We start from the raw sequence: 19,320 nt of genomic DNA on the forward strand, positions 1-19,320 counted from the left end.
CTGTCTTACATATGCATGTCTCAAACTTATGTGTCTAGACTTACCATTATAAATCTTATTATAAGCTCTAGACAATTTTGCCTCACTATCGCAGTACAAAGAAATAGCTGGCATGGGTTGTGGCCATAACTTTATGTCCAATAACATATTTATGGTCGTGCTCAGATGAAAAATGCATGGTCGTGCTCAGATGAATCATAGGCTATGATTATCTGTTTATTTGATCAGTTGAACTCTGAAACTGAGAAATACCTCTGGACATAATAAGGATGACTACTCTTACCTTATGTTCATGAGCAGGCATCAAGCGACAAAGGAATTAGGAAATGCACACTTGTCCCTAAGGAAAAGTGGGAGACTGGAGGAAATAATGCCCTTGGTCCAAGTATGCATTTAATGCTAAGTCTAATAAATGCGCTTCAGTATTAATTAACTAGTTAATAATTCAGTGAGATCAGGTCGCTTCAGTTCAAGTGGAATTAATAATATTAATCCACAACTTACTTTTGACCGAACCCGTAGGGTCAAACAAATAGTACGTGAACGGATCAAGTATTTAAGTGAATATGTTATTCATTAAGTACTCCATTTATGATCATTCAGAAATGACGGATCTCGGTTCCAGTGGGAGCTGAAATCGTCAAAAGGCAAAGTAAAGAATATTCCGGAAATGAAGATATTGCCGGAAACGGAAATATGGTTCATGACGGAAATATAAATATTATCCAAGTCGTAGATGTTGCCGGAAACGGAAACATGAATTGTATCGGAAATAGAAATATTCCCGGAATCGGAAATATTGCGGAAACGGAAATATTACTGGAATCGGAAATATCGTTGGAAAAGGAAATTATTTCCGGAATCGGAAATATTAACGGAAACGTAAATATTTGTTCGAAACGGAAATGGATTCCAGAATCAGAAAACGAATCGGTAGCTCGACGAGCGACAAGCGAGCCGGCCAATCGCTCGACAAGCAAAGGCCGAGCGCATAGCGCTGAGCACGAAGCCCAGCGCCAGCGCCAAGCCGATGGGCCTGGAAGCACAGTGGGTCGCGCCAAGCAAGCAATGCAGCAGCAGCATAGCAGCCCGCCAAGCCAGCAAGGCAGCGGCAGGGATGCAGCCCGCCAAGCAAGCAAGCCCGCCAAGGCAAGGCTGCAGCGCGCTGGGCGTTTGGCGAGCTGCGGCTGGGCCTAGGCAGACACGCGCACCAGCGTGGCCCATCGTGGCTGCGTTGGTTGCTTCAACTTGGGCTCCAAGAAAATTTCGATTACTTAGTTGTCAAGTAACGTTGGGATTAAGAATTCCTAGTCCTACTAGAATTGGTTTGATTAAGAGTTTAATTAATATTACAATTTTAATTGGATGAGAATTTCAATCCTAGAAGGGTTGGTAATTCTTTTCCTAGTAAGACTCAAACTCCTTATTTCCTACCCTCTAAATATGAGGCTAGGCCTTCATAATTATACACACATCAAAGATTGAAAATCATATTCTTTACTTACTTTGTTTTCAAGGGAGAACATAAAATAGCCTGGCCCGAATACATAAAACCTTAAGTAAAATCCTAGTTGGTTGAACCTAAGGCGGATCCGAACGTGCTGTGCACTTTCTACGGAGGGGCTCTAAAACCTTGTTCTTGTTCGGTTCGGGAGCAGCTAGGGAAGGCACGCATCACATTGTATGTAACCTAAATTATGTTAATTAACTATGTGGAAATTAATTTGGATTCTGGATTTATGATTTTTCCGCATGAATTATATTATTGTATTACTCATAACCTAACAAGTGCATATATAGGAGTAGCTAATGCATTTTTGGAACCTGTTAATCCTAGATGTATCATGAGCTTTATTCCGGAGTAGCTTTATTCCGGAGTAGCTAATGGAACCTGTTAATCCTAGATGCATTTTTGGAGTAGCTAATGTTCATTTGTGATTCGTGTTGTTGCTCAGGCATAACTCTGTTCACACAAAGTACCAGTGCTTTAGATCTAATTATGGTCATTGCCTGATAGTGGTATATGCAGTACGAAATCTAATGAAGTATTAATACCTTCTTCTACTATTCATAGTAATACTATGGGGTACTAATCAATTGATGGTTGAAAAAGGAAAGTTTTGCTATTTGTTAAATTGTTGCACTGCTGTCCCAGAGTTAATGTTGTAATTGGTGGTTGTGTTACTTCAGGTTTGTAGAGGGAAATGAGGATAGAAAGGAAAATGAGGAAGACGACGAGGCCGAAGAAAATTTGAAGACGGGGACAGGACAAGATGAATATTTAGTCGGGTCTCAACCTGTGTCAGACTGTCAGATGCGTAGTATAACTGGATCCTTTCATTTATCTGAATAGGAATCTCTTCTGATGTACAAGCATTGCCCAACTAGGCAGTATCGGAAAAGTTATTCTAACTATATTAACTATGTTAGTAGCTAATAGAGCCTGTCAGAAATTTTGGCCTTTTGTAAAGCTAATTGTAATGGCATAATCTAATTTATATTTTGTTTTTTTTTGTCACCTTTCCACAACTGTGGTGGGAATGGAAAGATTTTTCTATGATAATTTATGCATTTGTTCTTTGAAACAACCAACCCTGTTGATTTTTGTGGTTTCAAGGATTTGGTTCGATACAGATTGTTGGAATCGTTTCCGTTTCTTTTCATCCATTCGATGACATCTAAGTTGGTTAACAAACTTTTTAAGATAAAACAAAAAAATTATGAAATTTTTATGTTATTTGTTAATATTGATGATTTGATCTTGATTTTACAGTATTTACTTAAGGGAATCAACTTTATTTTTTTATATTCGCACACATCGCTTGCATACGACTAGTATCGAATAGTGTAAAGAGTAAAATTCGTGCCGAATTTGGACGAGTAGTCACGTAGTATTATATGAAGTATGTTGTGATTCGATAATTATAATGGCTCTTACGAACCTATTTACATATACTACCTCTGTCTCACACCAGCTTAACTGGCACATAATTTAAAGCAATTTTATATGAAGTATGTTGTGAATCGATGATTCTAACGGCTCTTACGAACCTATTTACATATACTACCTCCGTCTCGCACCAGCTTAACCAGCACATAATTTAAGGCAATTAATTGACTTATTATTTAATTAGGTTGTAGTTGATATTTGGTAATTTAATATAGTTAGTGAGAAATATAGAACTTTTTTAGGGTAGTGAGAGTGAAGAGATTTTTAAAATATTTTTAAATGCTAGGAATACAAGTGGAATTAATTAAGTAAGAGAAACAGTAAAATTAGATAAATATGATATTTATAGAAAAGGTACAAATATTCTAAGACGACTTTAAAAGGAAAGCGGTGCAAATATTTCGAAATGGGGAGAATATTTTTTTACTGGGTAACAAGAAAAAGCTCTTCTAAACCAGCACTTATCATAAAGTTAACCAGTTTAACTACGTAGATCTTCTCAAGTATTTCACCGTTAATGGACTCGACCTTGTGACCATGCCTACCCCTTGTATATTCCCCATAAATTGGATGCTATGGCAAGAGAGAAAAAGGATGGCAAGAATCGACCTGAAATAAAATGAAGCTTCCCTTCCTTGGAGAAATATTTTACAAAGGCACAATCCCTCATTCTTAGCAAAATACAAGTCCATACACATTAACCAAAATGACAGAATAGGCAACTACTCGTTAGTCCTTACTAAGCTTCTGCTATCTATTATGGAGTGGTAGTTAGTTTAACTTATTCCCATAATTACATAACCTCTCCATATCACCTTCCCTACACTAAAACTAAAACTCACAAAACACAAACCATTACAAAATACAATATTTATATCTTTTTAAAGACCCTAAAAACCATTACCAAAAGCCAACTAAGCTTGCCTTCTTACTTCTATAGTCCGGCCCAATAGCCCGACCCGTAAAAGTACGGGTTTGAGCACCCCTATAATATGCATTTTTGGACCAAAACTCGAGTCCGGCACGAAATTTTGATCAACTCTACTTCTTAGCAATCGTTTTGAGTTGCTTCGGCTTCGACCTCTTACTCCTCTTACCAGTAGGATTATTATTATTACTAGGAAGTGGGTTATCGATCTTGCTAACGGACCTGGACTTAGGCTTCTTCTTCCTCTTAGTAGGCTCTTTCGCTGCGTTTGCTCTGGCAGCCTTGGTGGTAGATGATGAAGATGATGATTTCTCTCTCTTCTTTCCGGCCTCGGAAAGCTTGTAGGAGGCTTTGATTTTGATTAGTTTACCCTTTGACACTGAATTCTTCAGTTGAAAGCCTAGGATTTTCCTGAAGTTTGAAGGGAGTACTGAATTGTGTTTTTGTTCCATGTATTTTGCGATTGCGTATGGACTTGATCCGCCTTTTTCATTCAGTGATACTATTGCTTCTTTTATCATCTGTAATCACCAAATCAAATTCGTCATTTTTCAAATTGGATTGTCGATTGATTTTATGAACAACAAACATGATATTAATTCAATTGATCACTTTCAGAATCAAAAAAGTTGCTTAACGATTTCGTGTAAGAGTTTCTTAAACTTAAACTACGGAAACATAATCTAAATTTAAAAATACAATAAGAGTAACATTAATCCATAAACAAATTTCATCATTTTTCAATAAATTTGCAAATAGGATCGTCGTATGAACAACAAACATGATACTTAAATTCAGTTAAACATTTTCAGAATCAACAAAATTGATCAACGATTTAGTACAAGAAATCAGTTTCTTAGCTTAAACTACGGAAACAAAATCTAAATTTAAAAATACAATAAGAGTAACATTAATCGAATATCATCGAAAATTGATGAGAAGTAGTCAAATAGAGCAACAACTTGTAACAAATTACGATCGCAAAATCAATCCAACAGAGTTATGAACAACAAACAAACATGATATTATTTCAATTAAAATTTCAGAATCAACAAAATTGCTTAACGATTGAGTATAAGAAATCAGTTTCTTAACTTCAACTACAGAAACATAATCTAAATTTAAAAATACAATTAGAGTACCATTAATCGAATATCATCAAAAATTCATGAGAAACAGTCAAACAGAGCAACAATTCTAACAAATTACGATCGCAACATCAATCACTACAGAGTTATGAACAACATCAACGGATAGTCGATTGATTCGTCGCGTATGAACAACAAACATGATATTAATTCAATTAAACCACCGTCAGAATCAACGAAATTATTTTCCGATTTAAAGAATTTGTTTGACTATTTAGTACTATGTCACTGTAAATTTTAATTTTAATTCCAATTTACTCAAATCAACAATAAAATTAATCGAACATCATCAAAAATACATGAGAAATAATCAAACAGAGCAACAAATTCTGCGACTGTGAAATTTCAACTTCAATTTACTCGACACAGCAAGAATAAAATCAATCGAACATCGCCAAAAACTCATGAGAAATAATCAAACAGAGCAACAAATTCTTACGATCGCAAAATCAATCAATCAATCACAGAATATGTTCTATGTTATGATCAAAAAATATATAAATCAGAGCGAAAAAGAAAACTACCTGGAAGTAAGGAGGATGAGGAGTCGTAGACTTCTTATTCTCTTTGAGAACCTTCGGCTTCCTCCCTCTCTTAGGCTTCTCCTCCGCCTTCGCATCTACTTTTGGCAGCTCAGCCTCCGTTTCCGGCGGCGGAGGTTGATTTTCCTTTCCAACTGCGATGTTCGACATAGCTGAAGTTTGTTGCTCTTTCCTTCCTTTGGAGTGGTAACAGAATATGCTAGAGAGAGGTTTAGTGAACGCCGTTCTTTATAGGTACACTAAGTGGCCTGTGATTGGTCGTTGAAGAATCAGGTGGATTGATTACGTGTATAGATAAGAATTTAGAAGTTTACACGTGGAAAGATCTAGAAGGTTGTTTTATTATGGCGGTTTTAGGAAGAAAACCAATCCAACAGTGTTTGTGTTTTTGTTGATGGATTTGAAGGGTTAAATTTCGAAATATTTTTGTTGATCAAATGGTGAAATTACATCATTGGGATTTAAAGACTATGTTAAACTTTTTTTTTTTTTTTTTAGGGAAAACGGCCGGTACCGCTAGTTATCTTTATTGATTAAACAGAAATCCGAAGCAATTACATCATCTAAAATACTTGGGCAACCCCCAACCCATACTCGAGTCGTGAAGTCGAGAGGGCTAAGGCGAGCCATAGTATGAGCCGCCATATTGGCCTCTCTAAATTCATGATTAAATTTAATGCTACTAAAATTACTAGCTAAGTGTCTAATTTCCCGAACAATGATGCCCAGTTGAGAGCCCTCTCTTTGCGCTCCATTGATCAAGATAACGACTCTCAGGTTGTCGCATTCCACCTCCACTTCCCTTTCATAACACTATGATGCCAACCTCAGGCCTAAGGCAATAGCTTTCGCCTCTATGACATCGACTTCCCACCCTTGTTTTGCTTGTTGGCAAGCGGACCTCAACACATCTCCCACACTGTCCCTTATCACCACGCCCAAGCCAATCCCCACTCCCTTAAAGACCGCACCATCCACGTTCACTTTGATCACTCCCTGCCTTGGGGGCAACCAGATAGCGTCTACGCGACGGTTAACTACCCTTTGCTCCCCACCTCTCAATTGCTTACCCCTTTCACTCCCTTCGCGAGTTTCTGTTGCAGCTACGAACTACGCAAGGTTAGAAGATGCTGCCAATACTTCTTCTGGTAGTCGGACTATGTTAAACTCTTGTAATTGAGTTAATTGAGAAACTTTGTTTGGTTGTGTGTAGTTATATTCTCATTTACATATCTAGAGTTGAGCGAAAGACCTTACTGAACTAGTACCTCGCACAAGTAATTTCAAACGATTCGCCTAAAATTTGCTAAACGAAAACTAATTCCTACTTTGCATTGGTTTAGAAACTATTTTCCATGGTACGGCCATGTAAGATCGGGTACAAGCTCCATATTTTATTTAAAAAATAATAAAATGAATCACTAACACCAGTAGCGGTTTAACCTAAAGAAACACTAACGCTAGTAGCCAAGAAAATATATAAATAAGATGAACCACCAACCGTGGTAGCGATTTAACATAAAGAACCGCTAATAGTGTTACTGTTCTTTATGTTAAACCAGAACTGATGTTAGCGATTCATATTATTATTAAAAATAATAATTTCGAAGCTTGTCTCAATCCTACGTGAACGATACCATGGGAAACAGTTTTTAAACCAATACAAATTGGGAATTAGTTTTCGTTTTAGCTATTTCTAGGGAAATCGTTTAGTAATTTCAGCCAACTTCAGGCCATACTCATTGGAAATTAGAGGGAGCAAAGAAAAAAATCTCCACCTTCAAAGAGCCCATAACGGGAGTTGATCTCATAACCTTTGAAATCTTGAGGTTGTGAGACCAAGTCTTTACTACTACGTCAACTCTTGCCAAACCTACGTTAAGAACATGATCAAACGAATATAAGGTCCATTACTTTGAACCACAAATAGCAAAATGTTTCCGTTTTAGGCACGTATAGGACAGTAACTTAAGTCCACCTATGGATTATACATCCTCTTATCAATAGTTTGAATACAATTCGACCTAGTGGAAATGACTTCACCTTACAAAATTTTGAATACAATTAGACCTAGTGAAAAGAATTTCACCTTCTAAACATAAGGGTAAAGTCGATCTCCAACAAAGACACTTGAGCTATAAAGGGCTCCCATTATCATTCACCCCATTTCCAAAGTGTCTAACCAGCTAACTCTGGCTGGTAGGGACTTAAACTTACAGAAAACATTGACAAAAACTCTTACAATGCCCAAAGCATCATTCATTCCACACCACACCTCAAGAAATCAACCAAAACAATCCACTGAGAATCTCGAACAGGGCTAGTTAGTTGATCATGATTTTCCACTTTGGTTCGCACTCCATTTTAGCGTTATTTTCACTAGCGAAATGATCACAACATATGTATCTATTTTCCCACATATCTACTACTCCTTGTCACTAAAAGATTGCCCCGTATAAGGTTCACTTCATTGAGAAAGTAAAAAAAAAAAGCAAGTGGTTGATAGGTGTTGTGTGTTTGCTAACTTAAATAATAATGTAAAAGGAAATGGTATGGCCGTATGGGGCTGACTCAAAGGGACATACCGAAAAGAAAATTGAGGCAAACTTTTAGGAAGGGGGAAATATGTTCACTTTCTGAAAATAGTTATTGGCACAAGCATTAGCTTCTATGCTTTATGGTGCTTTGGCAAGGCCAAAAATTCTTCCTTTTTTGTCACAAAAGGCCAACAATTCTACCTCCAAAAGTCCAAAACCATTGCATTAAATTAATATTTAAAATTGAAAAATGAAGACAATGATATTAGTCATATAGTACTCTTGAAGATTGATCAAGTAATGTAAAAACAGAACGTTCTATTTGAAAATTGTTCATATAGTTCATTTTTTGATTCAACACCATAATTTCAATAGCCAGAACACTAATATTATGAAGTTCAAATCAAACCTGCTTAAATTAAATTAGTGTACACAATATACTGTCTATATTTCCACAATTTTCGAAAGGATGGAGAGGGAATGGAAATCACATACGAACCTGACAACATCAGATCCAACATCCCAAGAAATGATCACACAAGTCCAAGATCCAAACTCAAACTTAGTTAACATAAATACAAGCAGGCGATCGTTTAAATCTAATACTCCGTACTTCATTTTCTATGTAACAATTATTCTCAAGAATAACGAACGAATTGGTCACCATATATCATAATTCACGCGCTTAAGAAAGTAGGGAAGGAACAAATGAGAAGATTACAACGCATATGCCAAGTACAGCATGGCAGCCTCAGCGTACACGAAATCCACGAAGCAAGTTGGGGTAAAACAAATGAAGGCCGGAGGGAGAAAAGAGAGAGGCAACGGAAATCTGATCAGGAAATATGGGGATAAGAGAGAACAAACAAATGTATAGCTTTCGAGTAATCACACAATATATATATATATATATATATATATATATATTCACAAGGCTATAATAATATACTTCGTATTGAAAAAACTAAACACCCCCGAATAAAATTTGTGAAAGCAGACAAGAATACTAAGCTTGGGATATACAACCTATAATCACATAAACTAGCCATCAAAACACTAATTCAAGACCTCATTCCTAAAGTATTTCTCTCTGTTTCACAATAGATGTTAGATGTATCATCCTGACTTTCTACACTAATAAGATATTAAAGAAAACTACAAAAAAATAGATATTTTAACAATATATATTGAGATTAACCCAATAACAATTAAAAATACAGAATTAGTCCTTACATATTAGCAACAAAATAGTTAGTTCATAAATAGTGCAAAATGTGGGTACAATATGCCTAACTACTTGACCTTTCACATAAGGTAAGCCCTAGCTCAAGAGACACATCACACGTTCAACTAAATAGTGACCAAGCGAAAGTTCAATATCCAAAAGGGAACAGAAATAAACTTTCAGCCAACTCTCTGATATCATTGCTAAAATACATCCTACCCCCGATTCATTCACCTTAAACTAGTTCAAAAGTTCAAAAGTTCAAAGTCATTCTATAACGAAAAGTTACATGAAGTTGTACAAAAAATAGTGGGAACTGTCACTACTTGATAAAAGAAATGCAATAAAATGTCCAGACAAAACACACACCCAATGACCCAACTCCTAACTTGTATCAGCAAATACAAGGCATCCAAAAGATCGAGATGCATGAAGTCTTAGAATTATAGATGGCTCATGTCATGAAAATGCAGAAACATGATTGCTTCAATCACAAAAAAAGCCGGAAAAATGAACCCCACATGACTATCATTTTGAACGAAATCTTATGTCATGTATAATATTTACACATCAAGGAAACTGCTGGACAAGCAATGGAAAATTTTAGGCATATCCAGAGACTAGTTACACTCCCAAACTGTTCCGGCACTAATATTAGAACACCAGAAAATCAAGCGTTTCTGTATCACGATAGCATCTTTCTTCCTCAAAACACAGAAAAGTTTTTTTTCAAAGAGAAAAGGTAAATAAAACTCCTAGAACTGCCAAGACTTGTCTAACACATAACGACAGAAATTCTGTGATTAAACAAGATAACATGTCCAAAGACAAGTATGCTAAAAGAAATACACGGCAGCAGTGTATACAGGGATCAGACAAGCTGCAAAAGGTGTGTATCTATGATCCCTCAGAAGTTTTGTTTCATGATCAAGTCTCGGAATTATACTTCTATACTCTATAATCCCCAATAACAGATAATACATTTACCAAAGATGACGAAATGAATGAAAAGTTATGTTCAAAACAATCGACATGAAAATAAATGTACAGAACTCTACACAAACTCAGCCACGGTGGATACCTAAAAGGCTAAATTTACTACCTAGTCTCGGGAAATGAAAAAAGCTCGGGATGTCATCTCAGAGCACAATTAACGGTTTTTGAAGAACAAGAGATATTGTTTCTGAACGTATGGAGAACAAGAACCAGAAATCAAAGGAAGAAAAAGCAAAAACTTTGTCAAAAAGGTTAGAAAGCAAGATGAAAAGGGAGAGGAAGGGAAGAAAAAGAGGGGGAAGGTAAGTTTGGAGTGATAGGTGTTAATTAAAGAGGGAGGGAAACCTTTCCCCAACCCTCTATCCAAACAAGGAAGTGTGTAATCCCTTTCCCTTCCCTCCATTTTTCTCTCTATTTCCTCGTATCCAAACAAAGTGTCAGTCATTTCATCAAAACTGTTGCACTACAAAAAAAAAAAACTAGAAACTTAACACTTAGCATTTTCATGTCATTCTTTCAAAACAAGGACAGCTATAGAAACTTCTCAAGTATGATCAGAGTCACTACTGTATACAGATAGGATAGCATACCGAAGAATATGCAATTATCATGTTTATACTATCAAAACTCTCAAGTCAGTCCACATAGAAAAAACTACAGGTTTACGAATCTACGTATTGTCCCCAATAAGACAACCTCAAGAATATATTTGTATTTCCTAGACAAAACAAAAACTACCAAACTTCTCACGTATTTTTCAGACATCACCGAAACCAACTTACCTAATGCCAAGGAAAATGCAACAATCCACTAGAAATTGGACTATCAAAAACTACACCAGATCCTAACCAAGCAAAGCCTTAAGAAAGCTAATTTTTTACTAAGAAACTATATTACGTCTTTACCGTATCCCTAATTCAAAAGGCTGAGAGGTTAAGAGGCCAAACCAAAAGAGGAGAAAATAAAATCCCTCCATTTCTCTCTATTTCCTCTTATCGAAACAAAGTGTCAGTCATTTCATCAAAACTGTTGCACCACAAAAAAAAAATAGACTTAACACTTGCCACCTTAGCATTTCATGTCATTCTATCTAAACAAGGACATTTATAGAAACTTCTCAAGTATGATCAGAGTCACTACTGTATACATATCCGAAGAATATGCAATTGTCATATTTATACTATCAAAACTCTCAAGTCAGTCCACATAGAAAAAACTACAGCTTTAAGAATCTACATAGAGTACCCAATAAGACAACCTCGAGAATATATTTGTATCTCCTAGACAAATAAAAAACTAACAAACTTCTCACATATTTCAGACATCACTGAAACCAAGTGCCAAGGAAAATGCAACAATCAACTAAAGTTGGACTATCAAAAACTACACCAAGATCCTAACAAAGCAAAGCCTCAATAAAGCTAATCTTTTACAAAGAAAATATTACCGTATACCTAACCAAAAAGGCTGAGAGGTAAGAGGCCAAACCTAAAAAGGAGATAACAAAACCCCTCTGATGAGAATATCACTGCCATAAAACTATTCCAGCAAATATAGCAAACCCCAAGAAAAATAAACAAAATTCTGGTTTCGGTTTTCCATTGGAGTAAGCATGCTTATCACATTTCCCATAACCACAAAACCTTACTAAGGTAAATTAGCCCACCAAAGATATTATAACACTGCTAGTTCACTACCCACCTCGAATAACAAATAACCAACTGCGCCCATGCATCTTTATAAATTGTCAACAGATGTGTAATCCCATCTTCTCCTTGAAGATAACCTCATTATGTAAAGACCAAAAAGGCTGACAGACCCAAATTGTCAATAACTCTCTGGTAAAAGATGAACTCTTTGAAGAAAAGCAACTCGTATTCCATAATTAAAACACCCAATAACCAATAAAAAGAAGTAAAGAGTAACTGCATGACCAAAGGTTAGATAACAAAAAAATATCCAATATTGAGATCGATACATTCAAAAGTTCAAAGTACTAGGATCCATAAAGCATTACTTGAGCACTGACACAAGTTCTGTACCCACTCTTTCCAGCCAAAATATTCTTCAGATTTATTCCACAGAAATCCCAAAAGCACAAGAGAAGCTGGCTTCTATGTTTCTTTCCAATATTAGATAATATCATTAACTAAAAAGCCTTCTCCACAAGTCACTCTTCATTATACTCCAAGTTGTGACAACAGATCGAGTAAGAACAAATGACTTAACTTTAGAAACCACAAGGCAACAATACATCCTCAAACTGCGAACGGTCACTCAAAGCCATTATCTTTCAGCTTCTCCATTATGCGAATCTGGGATGGACTCTAGTCCCAATCATTCAAAAGGGGGGAAAAGCCTAGACTAGATCAGATAAAGCCAGCTTATGATACGGAACTGATGTCACGAACACACGACTACACCAAGTTTCGAGTGATGAAGAAAATATAAAGATAGTGAAGGAACAGGTAGAGTAATGAGTGAAAAGAGTGGAGAAGGAAGCAGGAAACAACAGCTCCCAACAGCAAGCCTCTGGTCCATTAGCCTTTGCTGAAACCTATCACCTATGAATAAAGAACAAAATTTGAAGCTACTCGTGCTGAAAATAAAAATAACAAAATCACCATCAGTATCGAGAAGACAGCAAAAATGTTCAAGTTTACCTTAGTTTCCTTGGTTCTACACTTAATCTAATAGTAGTAACCATGAGGCCCATTACCACCACCTCCATAAGGACGATCCCGGCTGTTGAAAGAAGGGTTGGGTCGAGCACCATACTGCAAAATGAAAAAAGACAAGTCTAAGACTGTTTGGTATTGAATCATCAAGCAAAGCAGCTGCTTTCAAAAGTAAATACAACTTACATCAGGACCATAATATCCACTTGAATAAAAGCTACTGCCAGCTCCATAAGTATCTGGAGGAAACAAACAAACATTCAAGTCAAATAAAATAATGTACACTGTAAAGTGTAAACCTACTTATTTTATGGGAAAATGTGGGCGAGGAAAAAGAGGGAGCATCAATGAGAAAGGTAGCCTCTAAAATTACCTGTACCTCTGAAATGAGTACCACGACCAGAACCGGAATAATCAAATCGAGGACGAACTCGACTTGGCTCCATATAAGTAGGATCTTGTTCCTGCAGTTGATGGAAAGGAGAAAAAATATTTGTAAATAATCGACTGAACCAACACCACAGTATGAACAAGACTATAATCCATCAATTAGAACAGCTACTTACAGTCATATAAAATGGGCGCTTTAATCCATGGCTGTCATCATAAACGTATGGATCATCATATTGCCTACCCATGTAAGTTCTTGAATAGCCACCATCGTCAAGTTGGAATGGGGCTCTCCTTGGAGGAACAGGTCTTGCAAGGCCACGATCAATATCTCTAGGTCCACCAAAATTAGGTCTTCCAGCAGCACTAGGCCCAGGTGCCCCATGGCCACCTCTATTAAAAGGAACTCTTCGCCCTATTAAAAGGAATTGTAATGAATTAAAAACGAAGCATATCAAGTGCATAGGCACAGCAACAACAGCAACGTTTCCAGGAAAAGATAAACTTGGGGGGGAGCTGAATGTTAGATGGTATCTACAAGGATAGATTAATTACCATATGGTCCAACAGGCTCATTGAACTGACCACGTGAAGGTCTTCCATACTGAAAGTTTGGTCGATTCACAACAGGTGCAGGACGCCCAAAGCTCCTTCCTATCAACAAAACAAGTACATTCAGTGTAAATAATATCCGAAAAGGAAAAAAGCAGAATAACAGAGTGCTTAGCCAGCATACCGGTAGGTCGGCCAATTCGAAAACCACCACACATTCCTCCTTTCACAGCTTGGGTTTTAGGCAAAGGATTGGAAAGCCTTGCTCTTACTTTTGTCTAGACAATGAAATAGAAAAATGAGATTCAAATAGAAGTTAAATGAATTTCATAGAAAATCAGACAACAATAAGCATCTTTATGAGTTCAACGGCTCTTTTCCCCATCGAAAAATTTTATCTAAAATGGGAACAGCGTCTTTTATTGGGGCAAGGGGATGAAGAAATAGCCTTAGAACACATTAGTGGTGGATGGTATCAAAGTAGAACACTAACACCCTGCACAAGAGAAAAAGGACGCTAAAGGGGAACAAACACAATCTATCACATAATATAAGGTCATAACTCATAAGCCAAGTAAAAACAAGCCCTCCAGAGCAACCAAAAAGTACTAGAAAAACACAACAAGCAATTATAAAATCCAGATAAAGACCTTATTCTATTCACTAGAATTTTACTGAACTATCAAAACTGAATTTAAATTGTCACTTGACCTTCTGGTTGAAGAAAAAAACAGGGATCAACAGTCTAGCACAATTCCAATCAATCTCATACACAATTAACCCACTCGTAACTGAAGATATGTCTCCCCTATGCCAATCACAGGATTACAATTCCGTCTCAACGCGACAATGTCCAATCTATTTTTACGACATCCGATATTTCAACTCATTTGCATAAACAAATATTAAAAGGGTGGCATGGTATTCTACAGCCAAGAATAAATACATATGAAACCAAAAACATACCTTTGAGTTTCCATCCGCCAACTCCCTTTTATTCACATCCTCTATGCAACCAATGGCAGACTCATGAGCAGTGAAATCAACAAAACCAAAATCTTTCCGCTTAGCTTGTGACATGTTGCGAGCCAGTGTAATACGTTCAATGTCACCATAAACTTTGAAATGCTTCCTAACACGATCCTCGTCCCAGTGAGGAGGAAGTCCATCTACAAAAACTGATTTAACCTTGGACATCACTTCAGGATCCGGTTCCTGAAGAGGCTCAGCAAAAGCAACCTTTGCAGTCCTCTCGGTGTGACCAAATACCGCATCTTGCTTTTGAAGCCTTTTATACGCAAACATCGCATCCGCATGGCAAGCAAACTGAATGAAGCAGAATCCACGACTTAAACCCTCATGACGGGGGTCTTGAACAAGTGTGATGTTCTCAACACCTTCTACATTAAAATCTTTGAGCTTTTGTTTTATCTGTGGAGAGAGTTGATAAATATTAAAACATGGCACATTGTGGCATCTCAACAATAATCATTAATCACAGGAAATACAGTCTTACCGCTTCCTTTGTCCATGTATTGCAGACATTTCCCAGGAATAAAGTGTCATTGTCCTCATTAGGCGCAGTCCCACATCGCTTACCACGTATCTGTTTTTCAAATGAAATATGTTGTAAGAGGGGGCAAAAGAAAAGAATTAAGAAACAAATACCTCTGAAATAAGGAAGATAACATACAACAGGATTTTTCATTTCTGTTAAGGCCCGCTTAGCTTGATCTTTAGTCGCGAACCTCACAAATGCAAATCCCCTGTTCTTGTTTGTTGATGGATCCTTCAGTAGTCTAACTTCAACCACATCTCCAACCTTCTCAAAGGTCTTCTTCACATCATCGTCGACAACTTCACGATCTAACCCACCAACAAAAATCTCAAGTTCTTTCTTGACCTTGCGCTCTTTCGCTGCTGCTGCAAACAATTCCGTGTGCTCCCCTTCTGATGAAACCTTCATCTCATCCCCAGTCTCAGGCTCCTCATCCTCTTGAAGGTCCTCATCCCGAGGTTCCACAAAACCCTCTTCATCACCATACTCAATTTCCTCAGCAGCACAAGCCTCTTCTTCACCTTCTGGTTCAGCAGCAGTTTGTTTTTCCAAATTCTCCATCTTCTCATCATCATCCTTATTCTTTAGCATCTCATTTTCAATAAAATTCTCTTGCTTTTGAGCATCATCCACATTATTCTCTTGCTTTTGAGCATCATCCACATTATTCTCTTGCTTTTGAGCATCATCCACATTCTCTAACTTATCCTGTAACCCTTTTTCAGACTCCAGTTTTTCCACGTCATCATCCACGTCTTCCTCGGGATCTTCATCATCCATATCCTTCTCCACCTTGGTTTCAATAACTTCATTAGGCTCCTCATTTACTACAGGTATTTCAGTTGGCTCAGCTTCCACAACTGATGATTCATCAACATCCATCTTTTCTTTCCCCTTGTCTAGGGGGGGTTCTCCTTCATCTGCACCCTTTTCTTCAGTTTTTGGTTCCTCTTGCTCTACAGATTCTGCATCTTTCATGACCACTTCATCCGATTTCAAAAGCTCTACAACCTTTACATCCGTTGTATCCTCGTCTTTTCGGTCTACCTCAACCTTGTTTTCAACAACATCATCCGTTTTTGCAGCTGCCACTGTTTCATCTTTAACCAAAGCAGGAGTCTTGGGTCTGATAACCTTCCTTTTCACTATTCTCTTTGTCACCTTTTTAGTAGTAGTTCCTTTGGTAGGTGGTGATACAATAGCTTTTTCAGCTGATGCTTGTGCTTGTTCATCTAAATTCAATTGAACAACAGATTATTAACAAATCATAACCAATCATGTCAATATACCATGACATCCCATTTTATACCCAGCCATTACAAAACCACACAAAAAGAAGTCTTTACAACTAGCATTTTCAGCTGATGCTTGTGCTTGTTCATCTAGATTCAATTGAACAGACAGCTAATTAACAAAGAAAACTATTATAAATCATAAACAATCATGTCTATATACCATGACATCCCCAAAAATGCAAGTCAGTCAACTTCTAATTACGGAAATCTTAAACCCAGCCATTACAAAACCACAAAAAAAGTCTTTTTTAATTACCCACTACCATGAACAATTCCTGGATACACAACCAATAAATTCCCATAACTACATCACTAGATTTGTAACTTCCTATACACCAGGAGAAAAGGGGGAAAACGTCCCTAAATCATCATCATACATGCACAAGACTCTCCCCACAATCTTAAAATCAAATAGTTGAATCTCCCCACACAAAACTCCAGAAAATATTAGACCATACTATCGTAATTGTGAAAAATCAATCTTAAAAACATGAACAATTCAACAAGAACAATAGAAAGAAACATTTAAACAAAAGAAGGCTAAAATTTTCTCACAAAAACCTAGATTTTCATCACATGCAAGATGACAAATAAAAAAAAGAGTGATTGGATATACCTGCAGGTTCGGATTTAGGGACGACGATAGATGGAGTAGAGGGGGATTCGGGAGTTTTAGAAGCGACAGATTTGGGTGTTCTCTTCACCGTCGTCGTCTCCGCCGTAGAATCCACCGGTGGCGTGGGTGGAGTAGGCGTTTTGACGGCGGACTTTTTCGCCGGCGGTGTCTTTTTCTGGGATGTCGGCGTTTTAACGGCGTTAGCGTTTCGAGTCCTCATGATTTTGAGGGTTTATCGGATTGATTTGGTGGTAATTTTGAGAGTTTTGACGATTTTTGGTGGTAAGGTTGAAACCCTAGAATAGTCGGGTGTTTGAACAACAGATAAACAGGAAGTACTTCGTGTGTTTTTGACGGAAATTTTAAGGAACAACCGAACAAGGAGTGCTTTATATATCCCGGACTTTGTTACAAAATAAATTAATTAAAATGAAAAAAATTGACTTTTATCGCAAAATTAATTAAAATGAAAAAAATTGACTTTTATCGCAAAATACCAAGTTGTTTTTTACCAACGCTCAGATTGTGCAGGGGTGTACATGGTGCTCTTGGTGCACCTGTCCAAAAACGCACATAAATAACAATAAAATGCAAAAAAAAAAAAAGAACGGGGAAAATAAATCATAAAAGAACATTAACAAGTAAACTAAAAGAACATTAACAAAAAGCAAAAAGAACACTAATATAAAACGCAAAAAATATTAAAACAAAACGCAAAAAAACAAAAAACGAAAAAGAACATAATAAACTAAACAGAAAGAACATGATAGAGTAAATGAAAAGAACACTAATGTTAAAAAATCAAAGAAAAGGTAAAAAACGAAAAGAATATATATTCTCTCTTCTGATAAACTATAAAAAGAAAAACTATTTTTCAAAAAGAACATCATGTGAAATATGCAACAGAAAAACAACAAAAAAAAAAAAAAATCAGAAAGAACATGATAGAGTAAACAAAAAGAACATTAACCAAAACCTGAAAAGAACACTAATGTTAAAAAACCGAAGAAAAGGTAAAAAACGAAAAGAATATATTCTATCTCCTGGTAAATTATAAAAAGAACAACTATTTTTCAAAAAGAACATCATGTGAAAAGTGCAACAGAAAAAAACAAAAAAATCAGAAAGAACATAATAACGTAAATTAAAAGAACATTAACAAAAACCTGAAAAGAACATATCAAGTAAAACACTAATATTAACAAATCAGATAAAAGTTACAAATATGAAAAGAACATATTCGTTCTCATTTAAAATTTTATAAAAATAACATCATGAGAAAAATGCAGGATAAATAGAACAAGATAATAATACTTGAAAAATTTAAATAAAAAAAAAACCTAAAAAGAACATAAACCATTAAAAATAAAAGAACAAAAAACTCAAAATTAAAATAATAATAATAATAATAATAAAAAAAAAAAACTACAGGAAAAAAAAGCAACATATGAGAAAGAACAACAAAAGTAAAAGAAAAGAACAATAAACAAAAGTAAAAGAACAACAAAAGAACAATTTTATTTAAAGAATGTAAATGAAAAAGAACCACAAAGTCTGGAAAAAAGAACAACATTATTTTAAAGATTAATGTTCTTTTAAAAGGTCTTTTTGTTCTTTTAATAAAACGACAATGCTTGGAAGGACGAAAATTATATTTCAAAGAAAGAATTATATGTATGTTCTTTTAAAAGTAGTTATTGTATTTCTAATACAATTTATTTTTAAGATTAAAAATGTGTTTTAATTCCGTTATTTTATTTATCAAAAATAACTCAACACAACACTGTAAATATGGAAAAGAACAATTAGTGAAGATATAAAAGAACAAACATTGTTGATGACACATAAATAATATGTTATAAAAAAGAACATTAGAATTTAAAAACAACATAGAAATAAGAACAA

The 19,320-nt window shown here is 36.0% G+C and overlaps 2 protein-coding genes across 3 annotated transcripts; both read right to left on the bottom strand.

The window, feature by feature from the left end:
- Window positions 1–3,560: 3,560 nt before the first annotated feature.
- On the bottom strand, window positions 3,561–6,426 carry LOC110789725 (histone H1). The gene is made up of 2 exons (XM_021994437.2): window positions 5,551–6,426; window positions 3,561–4,399 (listed from the first exon to the last, which is right to left on the bottom strand). The coding sequence occupies exons 1-2, from the start codon at window positions 5,716–5,718 to the stop codon at window positions 3,992–3,994; spliced, it is 576 nt and encodes a 191-aa protein (XP_021850129.1). The 5' UTR covers window positions 5,719–6,426; the 3' UTR covers window positions 3,561–3,991.
- A 5,840-nt stretch (window positions 6,427–12,266) lies between these two features.
- Window positions 12,267–17,786, bottom strand: LOC110789724 (heterogeneous nuclear ribonucleoprotein Q). Of its 2 annotated transcripts, none has more exons than XM_021994436.2 (11): window positions 17,416–17,786; window positions 15,640–16,736; window positions 15,463–15,552; window positions 14,913–15,377; window positions 14,131–14,224; window positions 13,950–14,048; window positions 13,571–13,809; window positions 13,384–13,468; window positions 13,191–13,243; window positions 12,990–13,103; window positions 12,267–12,890 (listed from the first exon to the last, which is right to left on the bottom strand). In XM_021994436.2, exons 1-10 carry the CDS (start codon window positions 17,633–17,635, stop codon window positions 13,017–13,019), a joined length of 2,529 nt encoding a protein of 842 aa, XP_021850128.1. In that variant the 5' UTR covers window positions 17,636–17,786; the 3' UTR covers window positions 12,267–12,890; window positions 12,990–13,016. The 2 variants fall into 2 exon arrangements, with proteins under 2 accessions (XP_021850128.1, XP_021850125.1); XM_021994433.2 differs by having other exon boundaries at window positions 13,378–13,468.
- Between the last annotated feature and the right edge of the window lie 1,534 nt (window positions 17,787–19,320).

Source organism: Spinacia oleracea, chromosome 3, assembly GCF_020520425.1.
Source record: "Spinacia oleracea cultivar Varoflay chromosome 3, BTI_SOV_V1, whole genome shotgun sequence".
NCBI lineage: Eukaryota > Viridiplantae > Streptophyta > Magnoliopsida > Caryophyllales > Amaranthaceae > Spinacia > Spinacia oleracea.

Excerpts from the sequence above, each read along its gene's own strand:
- LOC110789724 (XM_021994433.2), bottom strand. The coding sequence starts at position 17,635 with ATGAGGACTCGAAACGCTAACGCCGTTAAAACGCCGACATCCCAGAAA. Across the intron at positions 15,553-15,639 it reads CAGAAATGAAAAATCCTGTT|ATACGTGGTAAGCGATGTGG; the intron begins GTATGTTATCTT and ends TTTGAAAAACAG. Across the intron at positions 14,049-14,130 it reads TCGAATTGGCCGACCTACCG|GAAGGAGCTTTGGGCGTCCT; the intron begins GTATGCTGGCTA and ends TTTTGTTGATAG.
- LOC110789725 (XM_021994437.2), bottom strand. The coding sequence starts at position 5,718 with ATGTCGAACATCGCAGTTGGAAAGGAAAATCAACCTCCGCCGCCGGAA. Across the intron at positions 4,400-5,550 it reads CTCATCCTCCTTACTTCCAG|ATGATAAAAGAAGCAATAGT; the intron begins GTAGTTTTCTTT and ends TGGTGATTACAG.